The 13,380-nt window shown below is 47.9% G+C and overlaps 1 protein-coding gene across 18 annotated transcripts in view; it reads right to left on the reverse strand.

Annotated features, from left to right (window-relative positions):
• Positions 1-13,380, reverse strand: part of EML6 (EMAP like 6) — a 288,242-nt gene that overhangs the window by 15,123 nt on the left and 259,739 nt on the right. For 16 of the 18 annotated variants that reach the window (XR_015136910.1, XR_015136907.1, XR_015136911.1 and 13 more), the window contains 3 exons: positions 5,212-5,290; positions 2,198-2,327; positions 309-407 (listed from right to left, as the gene is read on the reverse strand). Coding sequence is in view for 10 of the 18 variants with exons in the window: in XM_086326872.1 (XP_086182998.1) it covers positions 309-407; positions 2,198-2,327; positions 5,212-5,290 (308 nt within the window). In the remaining 8 variants the exon portion in view is untranslated. Of the gene's footprint in view, positions 1-308; positions 408-2,197; positions 2,328-5,211; positions 5,291-6,137; positions 6,295-13,380 lie in introns of those variants that run through there. The other 2 variants (XR_015136914.1, XR_015136913.1) reach the window with 2 other exon arrangements.

A 13,380-nucleotide genomic window follows, 5' to 3' on the forward strand; every position in this document is an offset into this window, starting at 1 on the left:
TCCAGGGCCCGTCATTTGAACCTGGGCTCTGAAAAACTTCTCGCAGCCCCCAGGGCTGGGGGTCGTTTATTTGGATCTTGAGTCTCTGGTCTGACTTAATGGTCCCTTGGAGTCAGCACCACTGGATGTGTCAACTCAGACAACACAGACTCAATCAGGGCTCAAAAACTCAACATCGACATCAAGAAAGGGTGGATATCAGTGACCCCTTCCCCGCCCCCACTGCTGCCCCAGTAGCTGCCGATAAATCAGTAAATCAACGTCTCTGCTCAGAGGAGAGCGACTCGGCACCGGCAGACCCTTCCTACCTATCTGGCTGGTGGCCACCACGTTCCTGTACTTGGGGTGCTGGTTCACCGTCAGGCAGAGGATGTCGTCCGTGTGCTCCAGGTAGAAGCTCTGGCTCCCTAGGGGAGACGGGGCAGGGTGGGCAGGGGCACAGGTAAGCTCTGAGGGTAGACCCAAAGCTCAGTGAGGAGTCTTGGCAAACGCCCTGTGCAAGTGAGCACTAACAGCGCCCAGTTCTCACTTACAGAATTGTCCCTGGGAAGTGGGAGATGCTTTGTCACCTAGACACATTCTGTCCAAAGATTAGGAGAGCTAGTGCCTGTTATCTAATCCAGATCTAACACACAGGCTCCCCTCAGTCCTCCCGCATCCTGGGTGCAGCCAGAGTGCAGTCCAAGTGCAGAGGTTTCCAGGGTCCAGAAAGTTTCCTCCTCCCACGGCCCAGGACCCACGGCTTCTCACTGTCTTCCTCTGAGCGGGGTGGTGGGGTGCTAGAGACAGTGCTTTACTGACCAAAACGGCACCACTTACTCATCAGAAAGGGAAGACTACACTAGGAAAATGCTTGGGAAATCCCTTTTAATTATCTTTATCTATCAAAGTGCCAACCTACTGGGTACTTGGATGGCAAGGGTGATGGTTTTATCCCTTAAAGCCCTAAGTCAACATATGGTCCAAGTGAAAGAAAGGACAAGAAAAGCTTTATCATCTATTGCAGCAAACGGTTTGCTGACTTGACTGCCCAAGTGGCCACTGTAAACGCACAGGAACTGAGAGGTGAGTGATGGCATTGAATACAAGGAAACAGCACTTTGCTACCAACCTGGTAACATGTGGCTAGAAGACTGAGAAAAACAAAGAAGAAATTCCAAGGTCCTCCCCTCAAAAGACAAATCTTTATGTGCCCAGTGATTTTACTATCTTAAAAAAAAATCTATGCATAAACTACACAGAATTATGAAGGAGCATAAAAATTTGGGAGGGAAAAAAGTTTAAGATATAAAGCAAATAAAGGCAACACATTACCATATTTAAATCTTGTGGTAAAGATAAGGGTGTCTCTTAATTTCTGAGTGATTCTTTTTGCTTCAGTTGTTTCTTTTAAAAATGAGTTTTAAATTTATAGTTAAATTCTATATAAGGGAAATTTAAGGAATTTTTGTTAATTATTTCACAGTTCTCATTCTCCTTGTGAATCTGGTTAAATATTTGAAACAGGCAAAACTTGAAAATCTGAGCTGCTAAAAAATTTGGTGACTTAGAAATCAATGGGAGAAGGCAATGGCACCCCACTCCAGTACTGTTGCCTGGAAAATCCCATGGATGGAGGAGCCTGGTAGGCTGCAGTCCATGGGGTCGCTAAGAGTCAGACACAACTGAGCAACTTCACTTTCACTTTCCACTTTCATGCATTGGAGAAGGAAATGGCAACCCACTCCAGTGTTCTTGCCTGGAGAATCCCATGAACGGAGAAGCCTGGTGGGCTGCAGTCCATGGGGTCGCACAGAGTCGGACACGACTGAAGCGACTTAGCAGCAGCAGAAATCAGTGAGAAAACCACCCCTCTCCCCCTTGCTTGGTTGTCGGTTACTGTCTATAAAGCTTTCTCTGCTCTCCACACCCTCTTTCTGGCTTCCCTCCATCCCTCTCAGCCTCCGTGGAGCTGAAGGAAGCACCACCTCCCTGCCAGGGGCTGAGATGAGATGCAGCTGGGTGAGAGGCAGGGAGAAATCGGGTCTGACTGTGAACATGAGCATCTTCCAGGACTGAAGGGCACCAGTCTGGAATGGAGTGGAATGGCTCTGAAGGGTAGAGCAAGTTTAAGCTACGGGGCATATAACCAGTGGGAAAGTGCACAAAGGGCTAAATAAACATCTGTTCAGACAGTGGTTTCTCCCGACCCGTTTACCTGTGGAGAGGTTCTGAACGATGCCGGCCGCGGCCGTATGGAAGATGATGTCCGCACCGTCATTCAGGTAATGCAGGTTGTTGCGACAGTCAAAGCCTCTGTAGCCAAACACGTGGTCGAGAGCCAGCTCCTACACTCCCACACAAGATGAAAGGGCCCTTAGGGGAAGTACGAGCAGAGGAACAAACCCGCACCGTGGGGACAGCCACTCAGCACAGGAACCACTCACTCCTCGGCCAGCTGGCGATACAGGGCAGCCCTTTCTTTAGCTCCCCAAGATGCTGGGGGGCAGCCTCACACATAGAATTACAATGAGTTTTCTAAATAAGGCTTCCCTAGTGGCTCGGATAGGATCTTCCCTATAACTCAGATGGTAAAGAATCTGCCTGCAATGAAGAAGACCCGGGTTTGATCCCTGAGTCAGAAAGATCCTCTGGAGAAGGGAATGGCAATCCACTCCAGCATTCTTTCCTAAGAGAATCCCATGGACAGAGGAGCCTGGCGGGCCACGGTCCATGGGGTCGCAAAGGGTCGGACATGACTGAGTGACTAACACTACTACTAATGGCTCAGATGAAGACGATCTGCCTGCGATGCAGGAGGCCTGGGCTTGATCCCTGGGTCAGGAAGATCCTCTGGAGAAGGGAATGGCAATCCACTCCAGCATTCTTGCCTGGAGAATCCCATGGACAGAGGAGCCTGGCGGGCCACAGTCCATCGGGTTGCAAAGAGTCAGACACGACTGAACAACTAACTTTGTAAATAAACCGGGATTTGCTTCCCTGCTTCTCAGGTGAGGCAAAGCCTATTGAAGGGATGCCCAGTTAAGGTTGCCCTGAAGTTGCACATCTGTGACTTGGTGGGCACTCTTGGAGGTGAGCTGAGGGTGGCTCAGGGCTCTTTGCTCTGATCCACCGGATGCATCGGGGACTGCAAAGCGGAACACTGAGGCGAATGCCATGCTCATTCTGTTGCTGGGTGCTTGCCCTACAAAGTTTCTATACCATTTGCATTCTTTTTTCCCCTACAGTCTTTTTCTTCTTCCTGTCTAGTCTTCTAGGACAAAGAGCAGTGACTGGTTCAGATCAGACCTGTTCTTAATTCAACTTGATGGCATGGCTGTCATTGCTGGCAGCTCTCCTGTCCTGGGCACCGTGCTGGTTGGGGTGGGATGTGGGGACTGATTCAAGATTAAGAAGATGTGGGTCCCTTTTCTCTAGGTTCCCTGAGTCTAGCCTTTCCTCTCTCCAAAGCTTGCCAGTTACAAACATCAGATTAATTTTAAAATACCACAACACGTCCCTACTCAAAAACATGCGCTGAGTTTCACTACCTATGGGATAAAGTCCAAAGTTGGCACAATGAAGCCCTGCTCTCACAATCTCCCATGACCTTTTGTCAAGCTGATACATCCATTTAGCCCATGTATCAGGAGCTTTCCTATTTACATGACTCTCTCTTTTTTTTTTTAAGTCTCTCACCCGGAAAGTTCTTTTCCTCCTTAGCAGCTCCCCACCCCAAGTGTCTCCCCTCACCATGTGCTTCCCAGAAACCTTGTGTGTAATATGTGATCCCCAGTCCCATGGGCAACTGTCTCAAGTTCGGCCAATCAGATAGTTTCCCCCAGGAATTTAGAGCTGGGGATGCTGGTAGGCTCGGCTGCCTAATTAACTGAGGAGCTGTAAATGCCCGCATCGGACAGCACCACAGTCTACTACAGTGGCTCAAGAAGTCTGCAGGAGAAGAGAAGGACGCATCAGGCACACATGAGGCCCTGCTGGGCAGAAAGAGGCACCGTCTTGGCTGATGACAGCCTTTCCGTTTCGAATCCCATCTTTCCTGAAGTTCAGCTGCATTTCCTGACCTGTGCTATTTCCATGATAATCACCCCTCCCCCCCAATATATTTTCCTCTTCTAATAAAAAAAAATTTAACTTAGATTTTTCTGGCCTCAAGGAGTTCAGAGTGTAGTAGGGGACAGATGAGTGTGAAGTAATGGCAGTAGAGTGTGGGACAGGGCTGCGGAGGAGGGGGTGTGGGGCGGGTAGAGGGCAGGAGGGTTTAGGGTGGAGAGCACCAGAGAAAGCTGCACAGAGAAGGGCGGGGAAGGACGGGGTGTGGGGAGGGACGAGGAGGAGGCTTCTGAGCCCAGGGACCTGAAAGTCCCAGGCAGCTTCAGAGAACACCGATGGCTTCGGGGTTAGAGACCTGAGTTACTGTGGAGAATCTCAGGTGACGAGCTAGGACAGGGGCTCCTGGGTAAGGTTTTGAAACCATGATCGTGGGTCCCATCGGGAGAGTGGGGCTCTCCTGGGTCTCAAAGCCGAGGTGGAGAGAGAAGAGTTGTATTGTCAAGAGCTGACTCTGTGGACAGCAGGGCATGTGTCAGAGAGGAAAGGGACAGGTCTGGAGGCAGAGAGAACAGTTAGGCGGGCTCTCTCAGAAATCAGCAGGTACCCCAGAGCTCGCATCCTCAAGTCCTGACAACAGAGTTCAAACCCCTCTCCACTCACTGGCTTAGTGATCCGGGGCTGGGACCTAACACATCACTAGACTTCTCTGAGCTACAGCACCCTCTTCTGTAAGATGGAACAATAATGGTACCTGCCCTGTAGACTCGAGGAACGTATGAAATACTCAGTGGGAAGTATCAATATATAGCAAAGTACCCAGCACCCGACAAGTGCTCAAGTGATGTTAGAGACGGTGAGTAAGCTCCCCTGGGTGGCACTAGGTACAGGGAAAAGGGACCAGGTCTGAAGGACGCAGGATATTTTGGGGTTAGTAACCAAAGGGCTTGGTCGTGGGGCTGAAGGAACAGGACCCAGGAGATGTGACTCTGGTCGTTGCTGGGGAACACAGTGCTGTGTGGAAGGGACAGGAGAAGCGAGAGCCAGCCAGTCCAGTTGGGGTAAACTGAAGGCGTCCATGGGACTTGCAGATGGTGACGTCCACCGGGCAGATCGTAGAACATTGATGGCAGGTGGAAGAACAAAATAGTGTAACCTCCTCACCTCAACCAGTTTCTTTTTTTTTGTGATGTTGTTCTTCTGGAGCTTCTCGGGCTGGGGAGCCGCTCTGCTAACGGGTGGTCTGGAACAGAGAGTGTCCAAAAGAAGCAAAGTGTTGAATAAAAGGCAGCAAGGTTGCCTGTCCAGTGTGGCCAGCTAAGACCAGCGCCAGGCTCCCTTTGTCCTCCCCTACTCGGAGGACCCCACACCCCTGGGTTTGTCCTGTCCAGGCCCCTCCCTAGCTCCTCTTCCGCCTCCAGGAAAAGCAGCTTCTGATACTTGGGGCCCTGGATTCACAGGCACGGAATTGGGCTTCCCTACACGTAAGGCATAGAAGTCAGAGTCAGCCCCCCTCTCCTGGGAGCCAGGAAGAACGCATGAGCCAGAGCGGTTGGTTTTAAAACTAAAGAGGGATCTAAGCCTGAGAAGGAAGGGGCTGCACTTCCTGAATCCACAGGGCATTTTCAGATGGGGATGCACTATTCAGAATTAGGTGCTCAGAGATCCTGGCGTGGTGTGAAGTAGGACTTACAAGCCAGGCTGGGGAACTGGCTCTGAAGGTCAAGTGCCCAGGTCATTCTTGCCACACAAAGGGCAGATAGGAAGCAAAGGGATGAAGGCCTCGGCACCTAGCCCTCAGGGCAAGCTCATGGTCTGCATTCAACTGCTACCACCACACCAAAGCTTGTTTTCCCCTGCTCAGCTCTGCAGATTTGGGCCTCCAATTTTAGTTAAGAAATTTCTTTAACGGGGAAGCCTTCAAGGACACCTATAAGAGAAGGGCAATTTTGGGGTACCACGAGCTTCCCTCAAATGGGACTTCTCTGCATTTAGAGACCCTGGGAGGGGCAGGGGAGGGGCCCAGCTCTTGCCACATGTTCCAATTCATTAGCTCTGGCTTTTGGGGCTACATAAAGAGAAAGGATTACCTGGATCCCCTTGTAAGCAGCAAACAAAGCCAAGTGAGAAACTTAGTACAGTTTAGGGCTGCACTAGCAACCACCTCATTCATGCACAAGCATCGTCCAAGTGAACAGACATTCCTGTGTGGCACACACCATGCTTCCCGAACATGCCAGCAAAGAACTAAAACAGAAATGAAAGAGTGCACCGCTCTACCAAATTCAGAAAGCTCATACCCTGGCGTCTCTGGGCAAACTCTGCACTAAAGCGCCTACAGGATAGGGAGAAAAAAGGAGGCCTTGTCACTGCTTCCGCGCACTCTCTGGGCTGTGCCAATGCGCCAGGGGGCCTCTGCTTAGTTCAGAGTGCGCTGGAGAGGGACTTGTGGTCAGAAAAACAATCACATCCTCCTGGATGTGGGTGGGAGTCAGGCACAATGGCCACTTTGTTTCCGAATCAAGTTCAACTCATAATTTAGCCTAATAGTTCGCAATGTTTCTCGGGAGGGCAGCGTGCCTGCTGGAACGGCTTGCATTTTTGTGCTCGGGAGAAACAAGGTAGCTTTATTTTCTCAGAAGCTCTTCAATCAAAACATGTTATGTAATCATAAGTGATAATTGGACCAAATGGCATCACCGTCAGCACCAAAGAATAGGGAGAGAGCACATCTCTGCAAACGACACCCCCGGCTGACATCACCGCTGCCAAATTGGGCAAGAGCGGGAGGCTGGGGGCAGGCGGTTCTCACAATTAGACTGCATGCCTGGTAATTATCGCTTCCCGGGACATCTGCTCTTTCTTCTGTTTTAGTGGAACTTTTAAATGACATCCGTGGGTTTCTTCTTCCACCTAAGGGTGTCTGCGTGTACGATAAAAGCAAGCCAAGGTCTGAGATGGGAGCAAGGGGCCACGGGAACTAGAGCACGGTTCATACGGCAGAATCTGAGATTACACGCAGGGCTCGTTTTCAGGGCATACACGGGCTGTATAATATGTCGCATATTATACAGTGTATACAGAGTATGCATACAAGCACAAACACTGTGTACTTATATATACAGTGGATTGTATATATATACACGTGGAGGCAATCTGATGCTTTTTTCACCTTGATTTTCAGTAAAAAACTGAAAAGAAAAGCAATCTCAGAATGTTTTCTTTCTTATTTCACAAGCATGTTTACAGCTGTATTGCTTCAAAACTGAAGATGAGGGGGCAAAGGGCAGAAACCTGCATTGTGGCAAATTCAGCAGAGTGTTAAGTATAGACCCTCCACGGCTGTGAATTCTGCATGAACGCTTAGTTCTAGATGCTCATCCAACACCTGGGCTTTTGCAGAGTGCTGCGCATACTTACTTGACAATTCCCTGCCTCCAAAGGAAAGCAAGTTAAAACACAATACAAGCATTAAAGGCTTCTTTCCAGGCATCTATAAACAGGCTTCGTAACATCAGACGTGAGAGGGACTGCCAACAATTTCAACCACAGCCAAACCCTGGAGGTTTAGTATTTTTCAGTGGATCTAAATCCTTCCAGATTCAGATTCCTTTGGAAATGTGACTCTGAAAAGCTTTGCTGAGGTGGGAAAGAGCAGAGTGTGTGAGAACATTCACTCACTTTTCAGTCCAATAAACTCTTTATAGTTGGTTGTTCGCAGCTGGCACACAGGATGGAGAGCGAGGAAGGCCGTGAGCATGGCTGGGAATCTGCAGGGAGGTGTAGGGCTGGGAAGGCGATGGGGTGGGGTCGAAGGTGGGAGGAGCAGAGACAAGAAGGGGTCTCACAGGGCAAGTGGGGCTGTAAAGAGTCTCTGGGAAACAAAGCAGAAAGTTTCCATTGGGAAAAAATTTAAGGAGGGAACCTGGCCAAGAGAGCAAGCAAACTGGATAATCAGGAGAGAGGAGGAAGATCAGGCCTGCGCTTGGAGAGGGTACAAGGAAAAGAGGGTGGAGGTGGGAACCTCAATGAGGAGCCTGCAAGCTCAAGCTTGTGATTCGGTGTTAAGTAATGAGGCAGCCCCCTTCCTGCCCAGTGCTAGGGGGGCGGCTGCTGGAGACCCACCCCACACCCATGAGTCGCCACTCCAGGCCCTGTGTTCCCTGTAGGCACAGAAGGACTATGACAGCTCAGTCCTACCTGTAATCCCAGAGCCCAGAAGCTCAGCTGTGGAAGAGAAAGCTTAGACTCACTTGAAGATGTGTAGAGTGTTACCATGACACGGGCTGTCACCCTACGACAGGCCCCAAGGGTGGCCTGTGCTCAGGCATTTACCTCCCTGCCCACTGCCCCGCACTGGGGTGCTGGGCTGGCAGAGCGAGGGGTAGAACAGAGTACGTGATGACCTGAGATGTACGGGTGAGCGTTCAATGCCAAGGCTCTTAGGGCAGCTTCTGAAATGACTGAGGAGGTTATGGAAGTCAGTCACAACCCAAGAGGAGTGCAATGTGAGAGCCGACTTGGGGGAAGGCTCAGAGAACTGGTAAGAAACAGTCATTCCAAGCAGCTTCTATAAAGAGAGGTGTGGGTGTGGAGAAACTCAGCTACGTTTAGCCAAGAAATGCACATTTGGAAATGTTTTTAGCGCTGTTAGTCCGACGATGTTCAAAGTGTCCTTGGAGGAAGTGTGGCTTTCTTCAGATTCCAAGATGTGTTATTAAAATGCTCTTAAGAGTTTTCAAAACATCTTGGGAAACCCAGTGACCCTGGATCCTGGTTTCAGGTGGAAACAGGATGATTTGAGCACTGGTTTAGGACTGTCCTCTAGCAAGATCTGTCTCCCCTATGAATGGGCTTCAGGGATTCAGTGACACCCCTGGCATTCATGTCAAATTGTGTGTGCATGTGTACATTTTTCTAGGGAAAAGAGGTATGCTTTAATCATATTTTCAAAGATGTCTGTAGTATGAGAGAGACAGGTTAAGACTGAGAGAGGGATTAATTAAGAGCCACTGCTCTAGGATAGGTGCAGGTTTAGGAAAAGTCTCCAAAGCCATGAGAACTATTTTTAAAACAAAAGGAACTGGATTCTGTCAAATGTAGATCTTTCCATAATATCAAATGGAAAAAACTCAAATGACCTTTTTGGCCAATCCAATATTTATTTGTCTTCCAGAACAGTCTGTAGAGCTGCTCAGTGAAGAAGTGGAGTTGAAAGAAGGGGATCAGGCAGAACTATGGGCAACCCTGAGAGGAGCCTTCCATCTTGAAAATGCTTTTAACTGAGGTCTACAACACGGTCCCTTTTACCAAAATAGAGGTACAGTTCCAGACTCAGCTGTTTTAGGTGAGTCATCTACTATATGGGTGAAAAGTTGAGGGCATAAAGAAACGGAGCAGAGGGAAGCACAAGTAAAGGTGAACAGACTATCACAGAGGCCAGAGCAACAACTCAAGAGAGGGATGGTGAAGGCGCAGACTAAAGCAGTGGTTGTAGAGAAGGAAACAAATGAATAGTTAAAGAAATACAGATGACGCAGACTTCGAGGACATTGCAATTGACGAGCTCTAGGGGATGAAGGAGGAAGGGCTACTCGGGTTGCACAACAGTTTTCTGCTTTGGCGTCTACGTGGATGGTGGCACCACCGCCTGAGACAGGAGAAGATTTTTGAGGGAAGATGGGGGGTTCCGTTTTGGCTTGTCAAACTCTGGACGTCTGTGGGTTGGCTATTCTAGCTGGAGGTTCAACTGAGAGGTGGGACTCAGACATACAACACTAGGAATCATAGCCAATAGGTGGGATATATGAATCAGGGAGAGGGTGTAAGGTGAAAAAAGAGAATGGCCAAAGGTGAAATCCTAAGCACCAATAGCATATGAGGGGCTGGAAGAGGAAGCAGACATGGGGCCCTGAGAAGGAACGGTTGGAGTGGCAGGAGGACGGCCAGAAGAGATCGTTTCCAAAGGGTAAGTGGAAGAAGAATATCTAAACCTGCACTGTCCAGCATGGTCACCACTGGCCACGCACGGCTGCTGAGTACTTGAACTGTGCCTTGTCCACAGTGCAATGTACTGTAACTGCAAATTACAGACCAGGTTTTGAAGGCTTAGTAAAAATAATAGTTAAAATAGATATAAAATAATGAATTATTTCTATATTGATGACATGTTAAAATGGTATATTTTTTGTATTGGGTTAAAAATACATTATTAAAATTAAATTTCACCATTTCTTTTACTTTTTGTAACGTGGCTGCTAGAAAAATCACCTCTGTAGCTTATACTATATTTCTATTGAACAATGCTACTACAGAAGAAACAAGTTTGTCCTTTAAACAAGATGAAGAGAGTAGATTGGAATTGGGAACTAGAGTGACTATGTCAGCAGGGACAGAAGACAGATGGGATGGCCAGATGAGGCATGGATGAGAAGGGGGAAGGGAGGGAAGGTGAGGGGGTGGGATACGTGTGTAAACTCCGTCAAAGGATTGTTTTTCTCATGAGCAGAGTTGAGTGGAATGGGAAAGATTGGAATGTGTTTCTTGGCTGAGGACATGGATCCAGTTTTGGGCAGGTGGCATAGGACACAGAGAGAAGACGAGAAATGATGAGGGAGCTTGGATAGTAGGAAGGTCAGGGCCCAAGCACCACCATGAATAGGAGGGACTCACTTCCTCTGAGACGAAGGAAGGAAGTGAATGGTTTTGTAGGGTGGAGCATGGGAAGGACTCTGGTGAGGGCACCCAGCACCAATGTGATCTTCTAGTCAGAGGAGTGGAGGGCTAGGAGAAATACAGGGATGAAGAGCCCAGAGGACTGGAGGGGTGGCATTTAAGCAGGCAAGAGGGAAGCTGAGAGGGAGCTGAGAGAAAAATGGAGGTGTTTAGGTATTGGGTGTCTTGATGAGGATGAAGGTCAGGTGTTCTGGGAATGAGAAATCTAGAGGAGAGAAGGTTAAGTCAGCGAGAGGAGCTATGGGTGATGACATAAGCCGCAGCGTGGCAGGAGCTGGGGTCAGCCAGCTGACCACCAGCCGAACAGAGACAGGAAACTGATAAATGACAGGAACTGGGAGGGGGAAAGATGGCCCGGCATGATGTGAGCTTCAAAGGAGTCGATGGGGCTGTTTAGAGCACACGGCTGTTCAGAGCATGACAGTGGCACTCTAGCACACCAATGTGCTTTCCACACACCCACAAGAAGCCCAATCCTCCACGTCATACACTCATGGACATCATGTCAAGGGGCACAGATTGTGCATCCTAACAACTGCTTCTGCAAAGACATCAGTTATCACATCTTGACCACACAACAGTAAAAAGTGGGAGGGTAAATGATCCTAGTGGCATGCATTCCCTCTAAATGGAGATCCGAGAGACATTTAAACACTTGACTAAAAGAGTAAGACCCAACTTTGCCACTATCTTCTGAAAGAGACTCCCTCTGGGTAGAAAAGTGCTTACCATTTGCGATGTGTTCTTTAGCTCCATATGTGAGTGGGTTTGAGTCAACAGATCCCACTGTAAAAGTATGACTTCCTAGGTGTGTTAATCTATTAAAAAATCATTTTACAGCACTTCATAGCATTCTATAACACCTCTGCATTTTTACACCCTGGCCCATTCTTTGTGATAAAAAGTGAGCAAGCTATTTTGTAATGAATGGGAGGCTCAATTCCTAAAATTATCCATTACATAGTCATTACTTCGCTTCAAACAACACAGAAAGTCAAGAGATCTGAAAAGGGAAAACCATTTATGAAGGTAGCATTTAATTCCCTTAAGAATCACTAACAAACTTTCAGAAGAGTTACATGACTAAGAAACGGGCCTTTGGAGTGATTAATAGATTCTGTACCTCCAGTTCTCTCCACCTTGTTAGAGAATAGGAAACTCGCCACCTTCTACCTGCTCAGGGCAGCTCTGCGTGTAGGACTCTCACAGGATTAAGGGGTGCAGGGAAGAAGAAGAATTTAGCTTGGAGAGAAATGCTCTGGAGTAGCATAGACTTTCCACCCTACACAGACACAAACACCCTCCCAGCGTGAGGCCTGAGCTTAGCTCACAGGCAACCTGTTTGCAACTGCAGGGCTCTGTACCAAAGTTTATGCTCCTCATGGTCCCTCCACCATGGGATCAAGTGCTTTTGACAGATCTCAGTGATGTTAAGCTCAGCAGCACCTGCCAGCACGACTGTCAGTTCTTAGCAACTATTCGATACAAGCTCACAAAGCAGCTATTGGTCAGTGATGACAAAGGGCTTCTGTCAGGCCAGGGGAGCTGAGGAAAGAGCCAGGAGAGCTGGGCTGTTTATTCGTTAATATCACCATGGATGGGAGCATTGTCTCCTTCATCATGTTCAGCAGGGAAAGGGAAGTCGCTCAGTCGTGTCCGACCCTCAGTGACCCCATGGACTGCAGCCTTCCAGGCTCCTCCATCCATGGGATTTTCCAGGCAAGAGTACTGGAGTGGGGTGCCATTGCCTTCTCCGACCCATTAGTAGTCACTCTCAGTTACTCCCTTTTACCAGCACCTGCAGTCTCTTGCTGTTTTTTGTTGTTGTTTTTTTTTAAGTGAAGTGGGACAACTTTCCTGGGCATGGTATTTTCAGTAGCATGTGGCTTTATATTTTTTGTTAGAATTTTTAGCAGTGAATTCAAACCATGGTCTTTATAAGTATTCTGAGATTATAAAACACCCTCTTTAATATACAAACTATTTTTGTCCCCCAAATGTTTTCTTTATATATAAGACAATAGATTTTTCTATTTCCACTGAAGCATAAAACATTACCATTTTTTTTCTCAATTAAATTCTGTTCTTGTACAAGAAGTGAGAAAAATTGATACTTAAATATTTAAAAAGATGAACGACCAGAGTCCTTATAAACCGTGGGCCATCACACTCTCCTTCTCACTCCTTAAAGAGCTTCAGAGCTGAGAGAGCCAAGGCCTGAAAGGCCAAGCTGCTTGTTTACAGATGAGGAAATGGATCTAATGTGGGTTGGTGACAGGTTCAAGACCAGAAGGCTAGTTTACAGCAAAGGTAGGAAGGTAACCCCCTTTTACTAGTTTTCTATTGGGTTGACCAAAAAGTTTGTTTGGGGTTTCCTGTAAAATGGAGAAAAATCTGAACGAACTTTGTGGCCAACCCAATAGTACTGAATATTGGAAGTAAATGTCATCTACCACATGAATCTATTTATGTCAGTGAATTTCTTTTACAGCTTTAATCTGATCATAAAAATACTTTCTAAAGATAAGGCAGGCATACTTAACCAGGGGGCCCAAATCACTCATTGAAACAGCAAAAAAGAGCTGAGGTTCTGGAGGG

The sequence above is a fragment of the Bos grunniens genome, chromosome 11, assembly GCF_055505025.1.
Source record: "Bos grunniens cultivar Pamir isolate PY7600 chromosome 11, Bosgru_T2T1.0, whole genome shotgun sequence".
In the NCBI taxonomy this organism is placed as follows: domain Eukaryota; kingdom Metazoa; phylum Chordata; class Mammalia; order Artiodactyla; family Bovidae; genus Bos; species Bos grunniens.